The sequence below is a fragment of the Hylobates moloch genome, unplaced genomic scaffold (genome assembly GCF_009828535.3).
Source record: "Hylobates moloch isolate HMO894 unplaced genomic scaffold, HMol_V3 SCAFFOLD_22, whole genome shotgun sequence".
NCBI classification, from domain to species: Eukaryota; Metazoa; Chordata; class Mammalia; order Primates; family Hylobatidae; genus Hylobates; species Hylobates moloch.
This window is the reverse complement of record NW_026652297.1, coordinates 3,810,817-3,832,114: the sequence shown is the minus strand read 5'-3', so window position 1 is coordinate 3,832,114 and position 21,298 is coordinate 3,810,817. Positions and strand designations below refer to the sequence as shown.

Here is a 21,298-nt window from a genome sequence, read left to right as displayed (position 1 = left end):
GCAGACACTTTAACTTGTAGATGATTCTCTTTGCAATTTGAATGAGTAGGAAAGGCAGGCATTATCTTGTGAAAAATTCCATCCAGGCATGATTGCATTCTTCAGTCTTCTTCTCTGCCATAGATCATGATATTTCAGGGATGGGATACAAACTCTTGGTAAGAAGTTGTCTTGGCCAGGCACAGTGGCTCATGCCTGTAATCCTAGCACATTGGGAAGCTGAGGCAGGAGGACTGCTTGAGCCCAGGAGTTTGAGACCAGCCTGGGCAACATGGGGAGACCCCATCGCTAGTAAAAATTTAAAAATTAGCCAGGCATGGTGGCACACACCTATGGTCCCAACTACTTGGGAGGTTGAGGTGGGAGGTATCATCGAAAAAAGTATCAGAGGTAAGTCTCAATTAATTTAGGAGTTTATTTTGACAAGGTTAAGGACATACCTGTGACACAGCCTCAAGAGGTCCTAACGACATGTGCCCAAGGTAGTCAGGTACAGCTTGCTTTTAAACATTTTAGGGAGACATGAGACATCAATAATTATGTGTAAGATGTACATTGGTTGGGTCCAGTAAGGCGGGACAACTCGAAGGGTGGCGAGGTGGGGGTTTTTCAGGTCAGAAGTAGATAAGAGAAAAAAGGTTGCATTCTTTTGAGTCCTAGATCCGCCTTCCACTGAATACACAATTTAGTCTGGCTCAGTACACCTGCATTTTTACATACACCATAGGGCGGAGGAGGCAATCAAATATACATTTGTCTCAGGTGAGCCTCAGAAAGATGACTTTGAGTCCTGTCTGTCCTTTGTCCACAAGGAAATTCCTTGTGGGCAAATTGTGAGGGGAGTATGTAGCTCTTGATCTTCATAGCTACCTTATTTAGGAATAAAATGGGAGGCAGAATTGCCTGACATAGTCTCCAGCTTGACTTTTCCCTTGGCTTCATGATTTGGGGGTCCTGAGATTTATTTTTCTTTCACAGTGGTAATGAGGCATGTCTGACTCGCCCTTCCCATCACGGCCTGAACTAGATTTTCAGGTTAACTTTGGAATGCCCTTGGCTGAGAGGAGGGGTCCATGCAGATGGCTGGGGGTAGAGGAGGCTTAGCTTTATTTTTGTTTCACAGAGGACTGCTTGAGCCCCAGAATTTGAGGCTTCAGTGAGCCGAGATGGCACCACTGTACTTGAGCCTGGACGACAGAGCAAAACCCTGTCTCAAAAAAACAAACAAACAAACAAACAAAAAAAAACCTTTCTTGGTGAGACAAGGAAATTCCAGAGACAGTCTTCCCCTGTGCTTGGGGTTGAGGGGAGGAACAAGACAAGGTTAGAGGGACCTTGATTCTGACCTTGATTCTGAGGCTTGTTTTCTTTTAATTCTCAAAAGCACTCAGTATGCTCAAACACCATTATTTTGGGGAATCATTTTCTGTGACCCAACAGATGAAAAAAAACATTTCAAGAAGGAGAAGAGGTGGATCAGAGATGTGAGAGGGGAAGTAGAGGGTCCTTGGTGCCTCTTACTAAAGACTCAGTGGGTGGCCAGTGCTCAGGCAGATGGCTAGACAACAGCAGGTACACTGGCATTCCCCACAGGAGAAAGAGGAAAATACGGAGGTGGCAGAAACCTGAGGGGTCACCAGCCTCACTCTCTATTGCCAAGTGGGCCTCTTATTCATCCCATTTCAGAATATCTCCTCTCCCCTAGCATCATCTTTAATAATTTCACCTAGTTAATGTCTGTACTCAACTCCTGCCGCTGCATGCTAAGCTCGACCTGGCAGTATGAACAAAGAAACCACCCATTAAAAAGTACCCTCTAGGCCAGGCACAGTGGCTCACGCCTGTAATCCCAGCACTTTGAGAGGCCAAGGTGGGCAGATCACCTGAGGTCAGGAGTTTGAGGCCAGCCTGGTCAACATGGTGAGACCCCGTCTCCACTAAAAATACAAAAATTAGCCGGGTGTGGTGGTGGGCGCCTGTAATCCCAGCTACTTGTGAGGCTGAGGCAGGAGAATCGCTTGAACCCGGGAGGTGGAGGTTGCAGCCAGCTGAGATTGTTCCACTGTACTCCAGCCTGGGCGAAAGAGCAAGACTCCATCTCAAAACAAACAAACAAACAAACGAAAAGTGCTTTCTAACCTCTTATGTACGTGCCTTTTTTGCGGAGGTCTGGGGAAGGGGGGCCCTACTACAGAATGAATCTACTCCTTGGTGCCTCTTGGCACCTAATTGTCTTGCTCAGCTGTGGGGTCCGTTCCTGCGAGAAGCCAGCAGGATTCCCCATGGAAGCTTTCCCCCAGGCTGGGCCCCTCTCACTTGTGAGACTTCCAGCAGCACTTTTATCTACAGTATTGGAGGGGTCTGATGAAGCCTCTGGGTCCCCTCCTGGACTGACGACAGGTTCTGATGTAATTGCCCGACGGGTTCTCCTTGCCCGTTGCCCAGAGCTGATTCATCAAGACAGGGGAATTGCAATGGAGATTTTAATTCATGCAGAGCCGGCTGAATGAGATACCAGAGTTTTATCACCCAAATAAGTCTCCCCAATAATTCAGAGACTGAGGTTTTTTAAGGATAATTTGGCTGGTAGGTATCAGGCAGTCGGAAGTGCTGATTGGTCAGGTTGGAGATGAAATCATAGGGGGCGTCTAAGTGAGTTCTTCTTGCTGTTTTCTGCTCCTGGGTGGGATTACAGAACTGGCTGAGCCAGATAACTGGTCTGGGTACTGCCAGCTGGTACCTCAGGATGCAGGGTCTGAAAAATATCCCCAGCACCCATCTTCGATTTTACAATAGTGATGTTATCCCTTGGAGCAATAGGAAAGGTTTGGAATCTTGTGACCTCTGTCTGGATGACTCCTAAACCATAATTTCTAATCTTGTGGCTAATTTGTTGGTCTTAAAAAGGCAGTCTGGTCCCCAGGCAAGAAGGGGGTTTGTTTTGGGAAAGGGCTGTTATCTTTGCTTCGAAGTTCAACTGTAAACTAAATTCCTCCCAGAGTTAGTTCGGAGTATGCCCAGGAATGAACAAGGGCAGTTCGGAGGTTAGAAGCAAGACGGAAGTGGGTAAGTCAGATCTCTTGCACTGTCATAATTTTCTCACAATTTTAGCAAAGGCAGTTTCTCTGGATGCTCTGCATGTGTGTACCCTCAGCGACTACACAGCTCCTGTGCTATAAAGAATATTTCAGAATGGCTTTGGTAGCCGGCAGCACCTTCCTCCTCTCGCAGCAGTAAGTGTTTTGCTCGGGAAACTTGACTGGAGCCTTTCCCAGCCTATCTAGCGAACTGCAGAGCATCGTCCGTACTCCGCGGACTACCTCGGCCCTACAGCAAGGGTCGCGGCTCCCCGGCGCTCTCTGCCGCCCTCTACCGGAACCGAGGGAGCTAGACAGCTGCGATATTGGGAAGGCCTCCGGAGCCGCGAAGAGCGCACGCGCGAGCGCGCGCCGGCTTTTCCCCGCGCGGGCCTGGTATTTGGCGCCTGCGCGCTGAGTGCGTGCCGCTCCGCCGACCGAAGTGGCTGGTAAGTCCTCAAGCTGGCAGGTGGTCGGGGGAGCGGCCGGAGAGGAGCTGCCGGGAGTTCGTGCCCTGCAGGTCTGGGACGCTGGCGTTCGCTCCTGCCTGGGCCACTTTGGTGGGCTCAGAGCGTCGCTTTTTGCCAGGGGGCGTGACCTGAGCCCGCCTCCTGGGGCTAGGGGGTGGAGAGGAATGGGAATCGTTAAGGCCCGTTATCAATTTGGTGCCTGTTTGTTGCTCGAGGAGGGCACAGAGCTTACAAATAGTGAAGAGGAAGGGGCGAGGCTGGACCAGGTGGGAGCGGGGGTGCCCCAAGTCCCAGGGCGGTGAGGATCCAGGCAGGTGCGTGAAAGGCAGGCCCCGTTCCTCCTCCCCACCCCCGCCGGCTGTGTGTGGCGGGTAAGAGGGGAGTGGGGAGCAGTACTACAAAATGAGGGTACCGATAGAAATCGCACAGGTGTTGGGACCACACTCAGGGCGGCAACTTGTCATTTTTGCGTTTTTAATTTTCTTGTAGAAACAAGCGATTTCTGTCGTGATTCACTGGGGCCGCTAACGTGCACTCCCTCTTTTCATCTTAGGACATGACACCAGTGGCATATCACGGCCATGGGGTCTCAGCATTCCGCTGCTGCTCGCCCCTCCTCCTGCAGGCGAAAGCAAGAAGATGACAGGGATGGTTTGCTGGCTGCACGGGAGCAGGAAGAAGCCATTGCTCAGTTCCCATATGTGGAATTCACCGGGAGAGATAGCATCACCTGTCTCACGTGCCAGGGGACAGGCTACATTCCAACAGGTGATCATGGGGGGATGATTCCCTGATGAGAATCCCAAGGTACCCTCGGAGTTCTCCTTTCTGCCCAGACAACTTTTCTTCTGGGCAGTAATACCTTAATAGTCAGAGACAGTGCCCTGGACAGGAGCCAGCTCAACTGACTTAATACACTTGGGCAGTTCCACAACTTCTCTTCCTCTGCTTATTTTTCCAACCCTTTCTTCTTTTCTTCACCTCCACTCTTGTTCTTTTCCTGAGGTTTGGAGCATTCAGTTCGCTCTATGTTGTGGGATTTGTTGACAGGCACATTTCTTTATCTCTGTCACTCACAAGAATTGGGACAGCTTTGCGGGGGAACCATCTTGGAAGCTGCTTTTCAAGGCAATGGATAGCTAATCCTTAACAGCCTAAGGTCAGAAAAATATATCAGGTCAGGAGAGAGAGACAAATACTTAGCCTTGGTACAGCATCATCTACTGCTATTAACAAATTGGCCCTCAGAAAGTCTTTAACAGTTTAGCTGGAGAGTCACAGAAATTTAGAGCTGGTGAGAACCTTAGAAATCATTTACTCCAAAGCTTTCCTATGAAAGGCGAGGAAACCATGGCCTTGAGAGATTCAGTGACTCTGCCAAGCCCATGTAGTAAAGCCAGAACAGGATCCCAGGTTTTCAACTTCCACGTCACTACCCTGGCAGCACTGATAGATGTTTTATAATTTGTGGCACTCTCTTGTTTCTTGTTCATTAGACCCAACATGTGAATTTCACTAGTATTTTTTAAAATGTCTCATTCCAGAAGAACATTTGTTGTGGCAGGCTCAAGTGAGACGTGAAGGAAAGTACTGCCAACACATGGGATTTACAAAATAATTGTTTGGCTCTTTTCTAGAGCAAGTAAATGAGTTGGTGGCTTTGATCCCACACAGTGATCAGAGATTGCGCCCTCAGCGAACGTGAGTTACCTGCCTCTCACCTGTTAATACCTACTTCTGTCCCTAATCTCTTTCTGTATGTATGAATGCCAGTTAATTCTTTGAAAACTACATATGTTCTTATAAGTTCCCCATTTTCCTTATAACCGTTTGCCCAAGCAACGTATATCTGCCCCCATCACAATCTGGGAAAAGAAACTTGAAGCTGGAAATGCTTTGAAGGTCAAGGAATGAAATTAGAAGAAATTGGGAAAGTGGGGTGTTCTGGGAGGTGTGGGACTGTTCTGTCCACGTAGCTCCTTTCTTCAGCTTTTCTTCCCAGAGTGCAAACAGTGTTTAAAGGAGTTTTAAAAGGTTTCTTGTGCTTCACTGCTTCTTGACTGGTTTATGGTTCCTGGCTCTTGGAACTTCCCTTTCACTCCCTTCTTTTTCCTGGTTTTGTGTTTAATCTTGACACATTGAACCTTGATATCTGACTGCCTGGGTCGGTCATGTGCTGTGTCATTTGCAGTAAGCAATATGTCCTCCTGTCCATCCTGCTTTGTCTCCTGGCATCTGGTTTGGTGGTTTTCTTCCTGTTTCCGCATTCAGTCCTTGTGGATGATGATGGCATCAAAGTGGTGAAAGTCACATTTAATAAGCAAGACTCCCTTGTAATTCTCACCATCATGGTAAGCCTTAGGGTCTCATTCCCTGGGTTGTGCACCTGCCAGGCTAGGACCCAGGACACTTACACTTGTTTCCTGACTTGCCCTGATATAGGCCACCCTGAAAATCAGGAACTCCAACTTCTACCCGGTGGCAGTGACCAGCCTGTCCAGCCAGATTCAGTACATGAACACAGTGGTCGGTACATATGTGACTACTAACGTCTCCCGTATTCCACCTCGGAGTGAGCAACTGGTACGCTGTTCTTTTAGGAACCTTGCCCCACAGGCCTAAGAGAAGAGTAGGGGGCTGTAGGAATGCCATAGCTGTGTCACTTTTCTTTTTGTCTCCTCATTTCTACTTGTAGGAACTGGTGATGAGGAAGACCTGATGGGCCCTGTAATTATAAATAATTGTGAGAAAAAGCAGCTAGCATTTAAGCATTTGGGGAGCAGAATAATTTGTAAGAGAAAAAGATTTGCTACAAAATAAGAAGCAGCAGTGTTATAGCCTGAGGTCTATTGGCCTCTCAAAAGGGAAGAGGTTGGCAGTATCAGTTAGAGGCTCATAGACTATATTAGGGACAATCTCAGGGAAGTATTTTGTATGTGATGGAAGAATGACCCAAGGTCTTTGGATTGCTAATAATAATACTGTTCTGTGTCAAGCCTGCTTGGCCACAGACCGACTCTGGTATCTTATTTTCAGGTGAATTTTACCGGGAAGGCCGAGATGGGAGGACCGTTTTCCTATGTGTAGTAAGGACACTGTTCTCTGTGTGTGCTCTCTGCTGGAGGAAAGGGATGCAAAGTCATACTCCATTGATTGGGGCCTGGCCCTGCCTTAGATCTCAGCGTTTGGCCTATAGGTTCCCTGGCTTTGGATGTCTTGAGATTTATTTGAAGAATGTATTATTATTATTATGTGTGTATTTGAAGAATGTATTATTGGATATGTGACGGAAGTGCTGGAATTTCTAAAAGAGAACATTAAGCCACTAAAAACGTTAGCAAGCTCCAGCACTTATGTGATGGGTTTGAAAAAACAGAAAGTTGTATGACGCTGTGGGAGGATGAAAACGACATGGCAGGGACTGAGAGCTGACGAGCCTTGGCAGCACTTAGGTCGGAAGGGGGAGGGGGCACCCCAAACAGGACAGTGTAACTCTGCACTCTTCTGCTGAGGCTTTTCAAAAAAGCAACAAAAAAAACTGACTATTTCCATATTTGCTGTTTGGTAGCTTCTTCTGCACGGTACCTGATATCCTGGTTCACAACATAGTGATCTTCATGCGGTGCGTCTCTCTTCCCTATCCCGACGGCCTGTCCGGCCATGTGAGCCTACCACCTTTGCTCAGGAGGCCCCTGTGTGACCACAGGGCAGAGGCACCTAGCCCGAGGGGACGCCCTGTGCCTCACGGGCACTGATACAGTAGACCCTTTGTGTTCTCTAAACGCAGTGTCCACGTGCCCTTCACAAATCACCAGTCACCCTGAGCAGTCAAACATTTTCTCCATAAAATGGGTCTAGTTTAACGAAACACATGATCCCCTCAGAATCCTAATGAGACAGTCATGAACAGAAAAGCTTTCTCAAGATGTTAAGCACTGGGCATTTGACCAGACTTCCTCTCTAGCCACACAAATCACCACATGGCATGGACCTTTAGGGTTGTTTCTGGAACCGTGACTGTTAAATTGGCAAGTGACAAGACTCTGCTGCAGACATGAAATATGAGGGGTTACAGCAGAGTTTCTCAGCCTTGGCACTGTGAACATTTTGGGCCAGACCTTTGTCGTAGGGGCTGTTCTGTGCATTATAGGATGTTTAACAGTATTCCTGGTCTCTACCCACTAGATCCCAGTAGTAAACCCTCCATCCCTTAGTTGTGACAACCCAGAATGTCTTCAGGCATTGCCAGAAGTCTCCTGTGGGGTAAAATCATTCTCGATTGAGAACCCTTGTTTGGAAGGCCACCTCCTGGCACAGTATCTCTGTGAAAGTGGAAAGATCTTCTGGCCTCCTGGTTACACAACCATGAGGATATGTGCCTGGGGCCCATGGGTATTGTTCCCTGAACTTGCAAAAAATTTCCTGGGACATTTTTCTGGCTTATTTCATCCCCCAAACATAATCAGTTCTTCTTGGTTTTCTTTTTCCTAGAACTTCAGTGAAGATTTCATACATTGGCCTCATGACCCAGAGCTCCTTGGAGACACATCACTATGTGGATTGTGGAGGAAATTCCACAGCTATTTAACAACTGCTATTGGTTCTTCCACACAGTGCCTGTAGAATAGAGCACAGCATCTGTTCCCAAGGCCTGAGTTCTGTACCTACCCCCACATGGTGTCAGCAGAGGAGGAATTGGTTCGCTTAACTCCCAGCAAACATCCTCCTGCCACTTAGGAGGAAACACCTCCCTATGGTACCATTTATGTTTCTCAGAACCAGCAGAATCACTGCTCAGTGCCTAGCCTGTGCCCAGCAAATAGTTGGCACTCAATAAAGGTTTGCAGAATTTAATACGGATCTTTTCAGCTGTTCTTAGGGCATTATAAATGGAGATCATAACGTGGTTCTAGGTTATCAAACCGTGGAGTGATGTGGAGCTAGGATTGTGAGTGAGCTGCAGGCCATTATCAGTGCCTCATCTGTGCAGAAGTGGCAGCAGAGAGGGACCATCCAAATACCTAAGAGAAAACAGACCTATTCAGGATGTGAATTTGTTTCAGCTGTTCCCAAAGGCCTGGGAGCTTTTCGAAAAGAAAGAAAAAAGTGTGTTGGCTTTTTTTTTTTTTAGGAAGTTAGAATTGTTTTTACCAAGAGTCTACGTGGGGCTTGATTCACCCTTCATCCATTGGCTGGAACACGGATTGGGGATTTGATAGAAAAACAAACCCTGCTTTTGATTCATCTGTGTTTCCTCTGATTGCCTGGGTGTTTTGTAGGGATCTCTGGGGGAACCGTAGAAGAGTTCCCTTCCAAGTGGGTCAGGATGGAATAGGAGGAAAGAGACCGCACCCTGATTGTACTCCCGTTCCCATGAGTTCCTTTCACAGCAAGCAGCCTCATTTTCCTCCATCTGCCTCTTGCGGCAGGGGGCTACCCTGTTCCCTTCCAGGACAGAGCACTCAGTGCCCCGTGGAGGTTGGAATTTAGTCTTGAATAAGACATCCTGGTTTGAGGTTGTAAGTTTCTTGGGTCATCTCCACCTGCTGTGCCACCAGAGGTTAGGCTACAGCCCCAGGACGGCAGAGAATCTAGTTAAGAAGCTTGAGTAGTCAGGTGTGAGAAGTCAGCTCTTCCCATAGCACTGGGACCTCCTGAATCCCTAAGAACAACAGGTGGTGGCTGGGGTTGTATATTAGTTTTTGTCTCCATTCCCATAGCTTGGTTTTCAGTATTTGCTTAATGATCTGTATAGTCTCGAATCTTCAAACTAAAGCTAAATTTCATGACTGTTGGGCTGACTTCAACCACAACGGAGGAACCCAGAAGCTGAGGGTTACGTTTTGGTGTTGCCCTGGATCATGTAGTGACACATGTACATGACAGTGATGACTGATGTGGATTGATGACAGGACATCACCACTTACACGGAAGCAAATGTGCACCATTTCCGAGAATGTTGCCCTAATCAGAACATGCCCTAAACACATGAAGATGTTCACGTTGCTACATTTGCTCTTTAGTTTTCCTGTTTTCCAAATAGCCTGGGTAGCAGATTTTTCGTGGGAGTTTGAAAAAGATACTCATACTGGTACTTCAGTTTTGAAACATTTTTTTTTTTGTGACCGTGTGCCTTAGTAACATTTCTTGCTTTTGATATTATCTTAAAATCCAGTTATGATATTAGAATGAGAGCACTTACGTTGCTAAAACCTACAGCAATGAATCTGATGTTATAATACTATCAATTTCCGTATCTGTTTACGTTATTGGCATCCCAAACTGCACTTTGGGATGTTCTGCAGAGCTTTATTGTAGTGTCTGTCAGTTCTTGAACAAATACCTGGAATATTCTCTCAGCACCCCAGCATAGAAAGAGGAAGTGGCTAGCTTTGGTGTCATTGTCATCACCGTTGTGTTCCCGATGGATTGAAGTTTTCAGAGTGTGTTTCTTGGAGAGAGGCTTTGCTAGCTCTCTCTTCTCTGTAGTTTCTGGCTTGGCCTGTACTGTGACCTCTTTCTTATCTCAAACTACTTGTACTGGATCACCTGGTTGAAGAGTTTTTGCGTACAGAAATCTCCATTTATTTACTCATTCTAGAAAGTATTTATTGAGTACCTGCTGTATGCCTAGGATTGCAATTTCTAATGCATTTTGTCCAGAGTCATAGCTAGAGTTTAAAACACCATCACAAATCTTTTATGCTCACCAGGCCTTATATAGGCCACAGTTTATCTCCACCAACTATTCTGCAACCCTAGGTATATTGTATAATAATATATAGGTATATATTATTTATATTGTATAATAATATATAAGTATATATTATTTATATTGTATAATAATATATGGGTATATATTATTTATATTGTATAATAATATATAGGTATATATTATTTATATTGTATAATAATATATGGGTATATATTATTTATATTGTATAATAATATATAGGCATATATTATTATCTGGTGATAATTTATATCATAAATTGAGTATTAATACATACAAATCCAACACAAGTGTCTCATTTATTTTTACTATTTAATAGAAAAGCTGTCAACCTTAACCTGGAGGAAGCAGGGGCAGGGACGGGAGAAAGGGACAGAGAAAGGGGTAGCTCTCTGTTTTATCAGCTGTGCCAAATATTTGGAAATTTACTTCACAAAATGCTACTGCCCTCTGATTTGGAGTCTCCCGCCCACTTCATGCGTTCCCATCACCGTGGAGAAGGGGACAACTTGCTCATTGTTGCCACCTGTCCAGGTCATTGAAAGGCAAGGGACACCCAAGAGCAGGAAGAAATGGGAAGCAGTCCATTCTTAAGCCTGGTGTTCAGAGTCCGTGGAAATTTTAAGTGCAGGCCCAGGGAGTGAAGAATGGGGGCTGGAGTGGCGGGGGCAGGAAAGAGGAATATGAGTGGGCCAGGTCACATTTCCACCTCTCCTTGACCTACAACCAAAAGTCTTATAGCGGGACACAAATAGACCACTCAGATTGATCGTGTGCACTTAACCACGGGCCCCTGCGGGATTTACTCCCCTATCTTCTCCCTTTCTCGAGGGAGTGTCTCCCACGTCTCCGATCCAGCAGGATGCAGCCCGCATGTGGTCTTACACCCTAAGCTGGCAGGGCACTAATGTGTCATAGAGCTGTGTTCAGTGTTTACCTTCAAGAGCAATGCCCTCCCTCTGGCATACCTCCCTTCCCAAATGTTGGTCTCTGGTCCTGTTCCACAGTGGGTTCCACATAGTGCCAACGTTTACCAGAGAGGCAAGTTCATGTTTGTGTGAGGCTGCTAACCCTGGCGGTGTGGCTTCAGTGTCCTTGCTCTAGGTTGAAAAATCAACACAAGAGGTCCTTAGGACTGCTATTTGGGCACGCCTACAGAGTGGAGGGTTAATGGAAAACAAACTAAAGAACAAACCACAAGTCAATATGTACTTTCCAATAATCTTTTCATTTTTAATATCAATTGATGTTTTAAAAAATACAGAGGTGTTTGACACAGAATAGCACCATTGTGTAGGACACACACAGTTCCTGCGCCCGGCACCTGAAGGGAGGTCTTCTGGCCTGGGCTGGGGGCAGTCACTCAGGGGGCATTTGACTCACACCAGTTAGTTTCCTGCCTCTGCCTTGACCCGAAGGTCTTACAGGAAGACAATAAATAAATAGAACACCGAGATTTTATTTTGCAGTCTGCCCAGTTCAGGTCTCTTAGAAAGAGAGGGGAGAAAAGTCCGAACTGTGAGAGGGTGGGATGAATGGACATCAGGTCAGGTCAGCCATTCAGTGCAGAGTCCTAGAGTGACTGAGATTGGAAAGTACTTGGGTCCTTTGGGTTTGCAACGGATTGTGTTGTTTCTGGGTTCAGGTTTTTACAAGAAGCAGACCGGCCCTATGTCCACACCGAATTCCTGCTCGGGCCCTCCTATGTCCATGGGTGCAATGTCAATGATGGGGAGGCGTGAGGTCTTCTGTGACCGGTACTCGATGACAGTCTTGCCCCACTTACCGGTGTGTTTCTAGGGGAGAAAAAAGGAGGAGGCTCTGTTCAGTAGATGCCTTGCTACCCAGTTCCAGCTGCCCAGAAGCCCAACACTGAACAAACTGGCGAGCATCAGCGCCCACAAGGCTGAACCACACCGAGGGGGCTCCCGAGACCTCTTCTTGGCTTGCCGAAGGCCTCTCCACCTCAACTCCTATCCTCAGCGGCAGGGCCCTCCTCCACCCTGCCCTTCCCCTCCTTCCCCACTCCCCGCAGTGAGCTCCCAACCTGTGACCGCTTCTTCACCCCGTACACATTGCGAGAACACTTCTACAACAGTCACTGGGTTCCAGGTAGGGTTTTATTCCCCTGAGCCAGGGGAATGGAGAAGATGGAACGATATGTGCCTCTCTCTCACCTGTCACTCAGCCTATCTTCTCTACATGACCCTCAAACTCATGCCTCTGATGATCCTGTCACTTTAGGACCTGACAGCTGCTGCGGGCCAACCCTCAGCCCTGCTCCAGGCAGTTTGGGCACAGGCAGCTCTTCTCTCTGGCAGCCCCACTCACCGTGCAGCCATCCTTCAGGGCAGTGTACGTGAACCTGCTATTGCCCTCTGCCCGGATCTCCACGTCGTTGGAGCCCTGGATGAGCAGGGCCTTCTTGAGGTTGCCGGCTGCTTCGTCCAGGTAGGCAATGCTGTTCCTGCAGTGGTAGGTGATGTTCTGGGAGCCTTCCGTGGACAGCAGGCGTAGGAAGGTCATCTGGACGTTGGCAGTGTTGGGAGCCAGGTTGTCATCTCCATAGCTGAACTGTTGGGGCAGAGAGCGGCAGTGTGAGGCCTGGGAGCTGGCGTTCAATGGGACCAGGGGCTGTAGGGGCTGCCAAGAGCTCACGGTTCAAGGACTTCAAGGGTGCTGGGGCAGCAGGGGTCTAGTTGGACATTTTTGCTTCCAGGAGTGGAGCAAGCTCAGGGGACCTCTTTTCCCACCTCCACGTGGGAAAAAAAAAAATACTCTTCCTCCTTTTTCCCTCCTCTCAAGCCCAACAGAAAACTGGAGGAAAATATGGGGAAGGTGCTAAAAGCTTCCAGGGAGAAAGAAAAGAAAGAGTTTGAGGAGCCATCTCTGCTCATCATCTAGGGCACCCAGGTACTCACATGGAAGCCACCATTGATGGTCTCTCCAAACCAGATATGTTTCTTCTCCTTGCTCTTGCTGCTCCACCAGTTCTTCTTGGGAACGTTTGCTGGGTTGGGGTAGACGCAAGTCTCGCCAGTCTCCATGTTGCAGAAAACCTTCATGGCGTCCAAGGTGCAGCCTTGGTTGGGGTCAATCCAGTAGTCTCCTGCAGGGGGAAGAGGCAGCACCCATGGGGGCTCAGACAGGCACGGATACAAAAGCTTGAGAGGTCCAGGCCTGACCGAAAGAGACAGAGAGGCCTACAGAGACAAGGGATGAGGTTCACACGTGGCCTGAAAGGAGGCGGACCCGGGAGGATCCAGGGGCAGGGAGATCTGCAGGAACTAAGGCCAGCCCTAGGGAAGGACACATGCGAAGAGGGCAGGAGCAGTGCCCAGCTGGTGGATGGAGTCCACCCTGAGGTCACCTCGGCCAGGTAGCCATGGCAGGACAGGGGCCAGGGCTGCAGCTTCTCTGCTGTGAAATAAGAGAGGAATCCTCTGGCAGAACCTTCCAGGCCCAGCTCTGCCCTGTACTAGGGGGCATCTCCTCCCTTGCTGCTGGGCCTAAGGGATGACTCCCTGCTTCCCGGGGCAGGGGATCCTGTTCTCCAGGCTTACCACTCTTCCACTCAGGGTGGCAGAGTTTCAGGTCTCTGCAGGTGCGAGCAGGGTTCTTGCGGGAGCCCTCGGGGCTGCGAATACTCTCAATCTGGTTGTTGAGGGACTTGAGTGTGGCATCCACCTCGGCGTCATGCTGTCTCAGGCCACCGGCTGCCTGGTCGGCCCGCATGTACTGCAGGGGGTCCGGGCCCTTCTCTCTCGGGCCTAGGCCAGCAAAGGCGGACATGTCGATGCCAGGGCCAGGGGGACCTGGAGGACCAGGGGGTCCAGGACTTCCAGGAGGACCCTGCAGCAGGAAACAGAGAGATCAGCCAAGATTGTGGGAAAGTGCCCCTCCGTGTCCATCCCCATTTGCTAGAGTGTCCCTCTTCCCAGCCCCGTGGGTGGGGCAGAGGTGTAGCAGGCCAGGACCAAGGAAACCACAGCACCATGTTTATTTCTTCCTTAGCCCGTCTCTTCACTTTCCCAGCACTGATCATGGGCCCTGTGAACCTCTGAGGAGACCTCAGGATAAAGGACGCCATCACTGTTAGCTGCAGGCTGATGCCCTAAAAGGGGCCCTGAGCAAAAAAGAGCTCGAGCCTCCCGGATGGGAGGGACACCTCGACAGCAGGGAAGGAGTCAGGACGCTTACAGCAGGGCCGGTTTCGCCTGATCGTCCACGGGGACCAGGAGGCCCAATGGGGCCAGGGATTCCATTAGCACCATCTTTGCCAGAGGGACCGACGGGGCCAGGAGGACCCTACGAGAGAGAGGTCGTGAGGAAAGAGTGGTCACCACAGGGAAGGCTGGGGAGTCGCTGGGGCTGGGTAGGTGGCTGTCCTGATAGCACCAGCCACTCCGCCCCCAGTTCTTCACATTTCAGTCATGGAACCCTAAGTCGGTCTCTATTTGGCCAAGAACCAGCAGGTTAGCTCCATGGCTTGCCTACCCACCTAAGCTCCTCTTTGTAAAATGCCGTTACCAGGGGCCTATCTGACAGCGAGAGCTGCTTCATGTTTTTCTTACAGCCATTGTGGCCTCAGGCGCTTTTCTGGCCATAGGCACATGAGCCAGTCCTGCCCCCATTACTGAGTGAGGACCCCTGAGCCCACAGCTTCCCCAGAAGCAGCAGCATTTCCCTCCCCACGGGAACACAGGCCCGCACCCTCTGGAGGGCCCCCTCCATCTTCCAACTCCATGTCACTTACTCTAGGGCCAGAAGGACCAGCAGGACCAGAAGCACCTTGGTCTCCAGAAGGACCCTGTGTAGAAGGAAAAGGCAAAAGGCCGCAGTCAGCATAGACATATCTATCTATATTCTGGGAGCTGGGGGAGCAGCTTTATGTCCCAGCCCCATTCCCTTTCCACTTCCTCCTCCCTCCAGCCCTGAGGAAGTCCTAGAAACTGCTTAGGGTGATCCCAAGCTGTCCTGGCAGCACAGGGAGCTCAAGTGGGCTCTGAGTGGCAGGAGGCCTTGGGAAGTCCCACGCAGGCAGTGACACTCACAGGAGGGCCGGGCAGACCCTGCAGACCAGTGAAGCCACGGTGTCCCTTCAGGCCTCTCTCGCCAGGCTCTCCAGCCTCTCCTTTGTCACCTCGGGGGCCTTGAGGACCCTGGGAACAAGACAGACACAGATTGAGTCAGGTCAGGGCCAGGACAGGAGCCCCCTCCTGTCCCACCCAAGCTGAGGAATCCCCGGAACCACAGGGCTGGAGGCCCGGGAACCACCTGGGGGCCGGCTGCCCTCCCGGCCTATCCCTGGTGGGGACTCAGTGCAGGACACTTGGACACTCACCTGGATTCCCCGGGCTCCAGCTGGTCCTGAGGGTCCCATGGGGCCTTGTGCACCCTGAGGAGAGAGTGAGCGCAGCGTCAGAGAAAAGCCAGGACAGGTGGGGGCCCCCTCTGCATCTGCCTCTGGCTGGGCACTGAGGTCACCACTCCATAGTCCAGAGACCGCCTAAACCCAGGGACTGCCTCAGCCCCACCGCGCAGGGGAAGGCGGCTTTGGCTGCATTCAGGATACTTACAGCTTCTCCTCTGTCTCCCTGCTTGCCAGTTGGACCAGCGGGGCCAGGAGAGCCAGGGGGCCCAGGGGCTCCAGGAGCTCCCACAGCACCAGTCTCACCACGATCACCCTGTCGGGAGAGAGGTCTCAGGCTCAGAGAAGAATGTTCCAGAAGAGACAGGAACAGAAGGTCCTTCTAGGCTGAGATGAGACTGATTCCAACCTGCCACCCCCAGCTGACCTGTCAGGCCCAAGGCAATGTCCTCCCCATCCCACCGCACACATAGACACCAGACACTCACCTTGACTCCAGCCGCGCCATCTCTGCCAGGGGGGCCATCAGCACCTGGGCTTCCCTGGACAAAGTGAAACAAGAATGCATTTAGAGCTGCTTCCTGCCCGTCTCTCCCTCTGCTCGCCCAGGCTCCCTCAGAAGCCCAGGCCTCTCTCTTCTGCCCAACTCACTCACACTTCGAAGCCAAAACTTCTCACCAAGTTTCCCTCCTCCTTCCGGAAGCAGCTCTTGGTCTCTATGCCCGTCTCTCTCCCCCACAACCTTCCCATTGCACCTAGGCTCTCAGGCCTGTCGGCCAACGCTGCCACCCCCTTCTCCAGGGCGCTGCCTGGGACTTGTCCTGGCTGGCCCAGCACAGAGACTCACAGGGCCCCTCTCCCCAGTCAGGGCCACCCCAGGAGGTCCCACTGCTCACCTCTCGTCCAGGTTCACCTGCAGGACCAGTCAGGCCAGGAGGACCCACGGGGCCAGGAGGACCTCTGTCTCCAGATGCCCCAGGAGCGCCCTGCTTGCCGGGCTCACCCTGGAGGGACAGAGACAAGGATGATGAGTGCACATGGTAAGCACCCCTGCCCAGGGCCCACTGACCCTTCAGGGAGAGGGCAGACAAGGGACAGTCCTGAGGGTGCTGAGGGAGGTAGAAGCCTTGGCAGGCAGGGCCCAGCTTGGATGGAGGGAGGGGCACCCCACACTCACCGATGGGCCGGGCAAGCCCGGGAATCCTCTCTCACCACGCTGCCCAGGCAGACCGACGATGCCTCTCTGACCAGCCAGCCCCTGGGGACCTGGTGGACCTTCGGCACCCTGAGAGAGGAGAGGAGGGAGATGAGAACTGACAGTGGCCCGGCCTCTTCTGCCCTCTCAGCACAGCTCTGTCTGTGCAGCCCCGCTCCCTGGCATCCCCACGGCCCCTGCTCCCTCCTACCCCATGCTCTGTGAGCTCAGAAGCCACTCACGACCCTGCTCCCAGGGACCTTGGCATGGGCCTGGTGAGGGACTTACAGAGGGACCGTCATCTCCAGGCTCTCCCTTCTCGCCAGGGGGTCCAGCAGGACCTTGGAGGCCGGGTTCACCAGCTCGGCCAGGGGGGCCGCTGTCTCCTCGAGCACCTTTGGGACCATCTTTTCCAGAAGGACCAGGGGGACCAGGGGGTCCAGGGTTGCCCTAGAAGGAGAAAATGCGGGAAGTGAGGACTCATCTCACCCTTCCTCGTCCAGGCTGCCAAAGTCACTGTGGCCTCAGTGACAGCAGTTTCCTCTCTGGGGGCCTCTCTACCTCCCCACACTTAAGGGCAGGCAGCTTAACCCCCCAACCCCAATCTACCTCTGCAACCTTCTCACCATGTGAGACAGCTCTGGGCAGCCAGCCCCGGCTTCTCCAGCCCCTGCTCGCTTTGCTTTCTCCCGTCTACTTGGAATCCCTCCTCCCTCCTCCCTTTGTCCTCAATCCCCCTTCCTCAGGAGCTGCTCCAGCCCTGCCCCTCTGACCCCTGAGCTTGCCCCCAGCACTCGCTCCCTCTGCCTATGGCGCTGGTAACCCAGTGAGTTCATCACCACCACTCCCTCCTTGCAAACTCCCCGACAGCGACCCAGGACACGCGGACTTGCTTTGAAGCACACAGGCAAGTGCACAGAACATGCTCAAGAAACGTCTGTCCAGGATGAAGGTAATCGTGGCAGCCCTGTCCTGCCCACCGAGCCAGCAGGGCAGCCACCCATGGCTAACAGCAGGGCCACAACCCTGCCCCCAGCCACCCTCAGGGGATAGGTCCCCATGATCAGTTAGCTACTCCTCCAGGGGGCGGGAACGGACTCAGAGGAGTGGAGGGTGGCCCGGAGCTCTCCAGACCCTGTGGGTGCTGGGCCAGGCTATTCCACGCCTGCCTGTGCCTCTCATGCCAGGAGCCTCACTTACATTGGAGCCTGGGGGTCCAACGCGGCCAGCAGCTCCAGGGAATCCAGTGGCTCCCTGTGTGGGGAGAGGAGAGCCCCTGAGAACCTCAAGCCCTCAGGAGGTTTGAGACTAAAATGGGCGGGGGGCGGGGGTGGTCTCAGAGCCTGGTATGGAAAGGGCGAGGGGCTGCAAAGCAGCAAGGGGGAGCCAGGGGGGGAGAAAGGGCCCCCGGGCCTGGCCATAGAAGCAGGCACAGGCTGTTTCCCTGCCTCCGGCTTCCGCAGTCAGCGCTTCAGGGAGCTGAACGAGGGGCAAGCCTCGGGCTGGGGAATCCGGGACCACAGTGCACCCAGCCCACAGGCGCCCTCTCTCCCACCTGGCTGTGGGTGGGCTTAGGCTGGGGACCAACGCAGGGCTGGGAAAAGAGTCGGGGGCATCCCAGAACACCCCCCGCCATGGGAGCCTCTGGGGCCGGGCCCTCCTTGTGAGGTGCAGGGTGGGGTGGGAGAGGCCTCACTCACCGGGGGGCCTTGGGCACCTCGGGCTCCTTTAGGACCAGTCACTCCAGTAGGACCCTGGGAAGGAAAGAGGGAGACAGTGAGGCCCAGTGGCCCAGGGAAGACGGTGGGCTTCTGTCTGGGCCCCAACAATGGACCCCTGAGGTTTTCAAAGATGCAGCTTTCTTGGCACTAAAAACCCAGCCTGAAGAGGCTGCCCCAGGCAGGCCTGTCCCCTCTGCCGCAGGAGACTTGTGTTCTAGGAGAAGCCGGTCAGGCAACCACAGAACCGGTCTGGGGTCTGGCCTCCCGGGAAGCAATTCCTGCCACCGCCCCAGGAGACCAGCAGCTTGGTTGTGGCTGGCTGTGGCCAGCCTGTACTCTGTCAGTCCCTACACCCCACCCACACAGCCCACATGCCACATGGAAGCTCCTTCTACCGACATGGGGGTGTTCCCAGGCCTGCGAACCATCCTCTGTGCAGCCTGCTGGGGCCTCCCTATCTGCACCCCAGGAGCCCTTCCTTGAGGGAACAATTCTTGGAGTGCCGTGTTACCCACCTGAGGCCCAGGCGCTCCAGAGGGGCCCTGAGGACCAGGGGCACCAGCGTCGCCTTTCTGGCCGGCCTCTCCTTGCTCACCCTTGGCCCCAGGCTGGCCATCAGCACCCTATAATAGGAGGGAGGAAGCGCGTGAGTGAGGGGCAGGCCAAAACCCTGGAGCTCTTCCAGAAGAGCGGGAGACTCTGTGAGTATCTGCATGTGTGTCCACCCTGGTCTGGACATGATGGTTCTATTAGTATGGAGGTGGGAAAGGAGAGGAGAGGAGCATCCATTTCTCTCCCCGACAAGCTCCAATGCCCGAGGATGCTGGATGTGGGACTGGCCTGAGTGGAGGGACCCAGGAGGATGGACAGAGATACTCACAGGAGGCCCAGCAAATCCCGCTGGTCCGGGGGGCCCAGTCTCTCCACGTTCACCCTGTGAGAGAAGGGGGCATGGCGAGAGGTCAGACCCCGCTGCCTGACCTGCTTCTGCTCCCCTCCAAGAGCCCCTTGGGCCCTGCCCAGCCTCCTGTTCCCCAGAGACGGGCATCTGAAAGCAGCCTTAGTCCTGAACGCAGGCAGAGGCTGTTAACCCCAAAGCCCTCACCCTTCCCTTCCCATCTCTCCTCCCACCCTAGACCTAGTGGGCAGGGAGGGAACGAGTGCCTGGCGGCACGCAGGCCCACCAGGCAGCATGAGGGCCCCCGCTGGCTCCCTGGCTCTCTGGTTCCCAGGGGCCTCGGGCAGAGCCAGGCTCAGAGGGGCAGACACTCACCGGAGCGCCACGAGCACCAGCACTTCCTGCAGGACCAGGAGGTCCAACTTCTCCCTGAGGGCGGGAAAGGGAGGAAGAGCCAGGGGTGAGAAGGTGGGGAGGCAGAGTGGGAGAGGGCAAAGTGCATTCGGGGGGCCTTGCTCGTGGGAAGAGGGCTCCAGGTCCCCCTGGCACAGCCTGTGTTACTGTGCAGCCCACACCCGCACCCTCTCGAGGGCCTCTGCTGAATGCGCGTTTAACCCCAGCCCAGTTGCCCCACCCGACAGGGAACACTGCCAGTGGCTTCACTTCTGAGAAGACCTCCTCTTCACTCCTCACAGCCCCGGTGGAGGGTGACAGTGGTGAGTGAGGACAAGACAGAACCGCCTTTGGCAGGAGATAAGAAGGAGGCGTGACAGGGAGGCAAGGCATGGAGAGGAAGGGAGCCGGGACTCACCTTCTCGCCGTTAGCACCAGCCGGGCCTGGGGGGCCAATGGGACCTGTCAGGCCCTATGGGGAGAGCAGGCAGAGGTGAGGGAGGCAGGCCGAGCCGGCCGAGCACGTGCGGCCCAGCATCAAGCCAACCTTGGTGCGCGCTCCCACCGCCTCCAGGGCTCCCACTTACCCTCTGGCCCCAGTTTAACAGAGAAGTCCCTGCAGTTGCCCAGCCCCGACAGAGACAGGACCAGGGACCCCACTGGCAGACTGCCCAACCCCCTCTCCCGCTCTCCTGGGTGCAGGTCTAGGATCCCAGTGCCCAGCAGTCCGGCAGCCGCATTCACTTACCCGTCCACCATCCTTTCCAGGGGCTCCCTCGGGGCCTTTCTCCCCAACGTCACCCTAAGGGAAGAGAAAACCAGCCGCCTCAGCCGGGCACCCCAGGACCCCAATGGTTTGCTCAGTCCCACCCAGGCTGGGGTGCTAGGGAAAGCCCAGTCCCTGCCCAAGAGGGATTTGCTGTGGTCTCAGGGTGGGTGAGGAGCGGCAGGGACGAGATGAAGGAACAGGGGAGAGGATGTCACTAAAAGGCAGGGAGCTTTGGAAAGGAGTCTTTAAGCTCCTCAAAAAGGGCTAACAGAAACCCTCATCACCAGGTGCCACGAGGGAACGGAAGGGATCACAAGGGGCAGGAATGTGGCAAAGCCACAGCTTTGGTGAGAGGCTGGAACCCCAGTACTTACCCTGTCGCCTTTGGGCCCAGCGATACCAGCTGCTCCCCTCTCGCCAGGCATTCCCTGAAGACCTGGAGGGCCCTGAGCCCCAGGGGGGCCTGCTGGGCCAGATGCACCCTGCGGGGGTAGGTAAGAGGGAGTCTGTAGTGGACAGCACCTCTCCCTGAACCCCTGTTCACAGAGCCTGGGTACCCAGGGCCCCAAACCCCTCTTCCTTCCCTTCCTCCCGTGTAGACCTCCTTGCCAGCTCCCCCCACTTCTGTTCTTCATTCCTCCTGAGCCTGCTCCCCTTCTCCCTGCTCAGTG

The 21,298-nt window shown here is 53.0% G+C and overlaps 2 protein-coding genes across 4 annotated transcripts in view; one reads left to right on the top strand and one right to left on the bottom strand.

Annotated features, from left to right (window-relative positions):
• The first annotated feature begins 3,458 nt into the window (after positions 1 to 3,458).
• TMEM106C (transmembrane protein 106C) lies at positions 3,459 to 8,401 on the top strand. Of its 3 annotated transcripts, none has more exons than XM_032143356.2 (8): positions 3,459 to 3,526; positions 4,101 to 4,315; positions 5,185 to 5,248; positions 5,739 to 5,898; positions 5,990 to 6,130; positions 6,584 to 6,633; positions 7,116 to 7,169; positions 8,039 to 8,401. In XM_032143356.2, exons 2-8 carry the CDS (start codon positions 4,129 to 4,131, stop codon positions 8,133 to 8,135), a joined length of 753 nt encoding a protein of 250 aa, XP_031999247.1. In that variant the 5' UTR covers positions 3,459 to 3,526; positions 4,101 to 4,128; the 3' UTR covers positions 8,136 to 8,401. The 3 variants fall into 3 exon arrangements, with proteins under 3 accessions (XP_031999247.1, XP_031999248.1, XP_058289614.1); XM_032143357.2 differs by having other exon boundaries at positions 3,489 to 3,597; XM_058433631.1 differs by lacking the exon at positions 7,116 to 7,169 and having other exon boundaries at positions 3,509 to 3,597.
• Positions 8,402 to 11,554: 3,153 nt separating this feature from the next.
• COL2A1 (collagen type II alpha 1 chain) overlaps positions 11,555 to 21,298 on the bottom strand; it is a 31,286-nt gene continuing 21,542 nt past the window's right edge. Inside the window, exons 34-54 of the mRNA XM_058433496.1 lie at positions 21,002 to 21,109; positions 20,607 to 20,660; positions 20,277 to 20,330; positions 19,841 to 19,894; positions 19,448 to 19,501; positions 19,083 to 19,190; positions 18,547 to 18,600; positions 18,047 to 18,100; positions 17,135 to 17,296; positions 16,829 to 16,936; positions 16,548 to 16,655; positions 16,140 to 16,193; positions 15,860 to 15,967; positions 15,625 to 15,678; positions 15,335 to 15,442; positions 15,037 to 15,090; positions 14,481 to 14,588; positions 13,844 to 14,132; positions 13,202 to 13,389; positions 12,612 to 12,854; positions 11,555 to 12,076 (exon numbers count right to left, since the gene is read on the bottom strand). Of these exons, the coding sequence (XP_058289479.1) occupies positions 11,930 to 12,076; positions 12,612 to 12,854; positions 13,202 to 13,389; positions 13,844 to 14,132; positions 14,481 to 14,588; positions 15,037 to 15,090; positions 15,335 to 15,442; positions 15,625 to 15,678; positions 15,860 to 15,967; positions 16,140 to 16,193; positions 16,548 to 16,655; positions 16,829 to 16,936; positions 17,135 to 17,296; positions 18,047 to 18,100; positions 18,547 to 18,600; positions 19,083 to 19,190; positions 19,448 to 19,501; positions 19,841 to 19,894; positions 20,277 to 20,330; positions 20,607 to 20,660; positions 21,002 to 21,109 (2,271 nt within the window). The 3' untranslated portion in view covers positions 11,555 to 11,929. The remainder of the gene's footprint in view (positions 12,077 to 12,611; positions 12,855 to 13,201; positions 13,390 to 13,843; positions 14,133 to 14,480; positions 14,589 to 15,036; positions 15,091 to 15,334; positions 15,443 to 15,624; positions 15,679 to 15,859; positions 15,968 to 16,139; positions 16,194 to 16,547; positions 16,656 to 16,828; positions 16,937 to 17,134; positions 17,297 to 18,046; positions 18,101 to 18,546; positions 18,601 to 19,082; positions 19,191 to 19,447; positions 19,502 to 19,840; positions 19,895 to 20,276; positions 20,331 to 20,606; positions 20,661 to 21,001; positions 21,110 to 21,298) is intronic.

Bases quoted from the DNA above. Each gene is read 5' to 3' on its own strand.
- TMEM106C (XM_032143356.2), top strand. From the start codon at position 4,129: ATGGGGTCTCAGCATTCCGCTGCTGCTCGCCCCTCCTCCTGCAGGCGA. The intron at 5,249-5,738 runs GTGAGTTACCTG...TGTCATTTGCAG, and splicing joins AGATTGCGCCCTCAGCGAAC to TAAGCAATATGTCCTCCTGT. The intron at 5,899-5,989 runs GTAAGCCTTAGG...GCCCTGATATAG, and splicing joins TTGTAATTCTCACCATCATG to GCCACCCTGAAAATCAGGAA.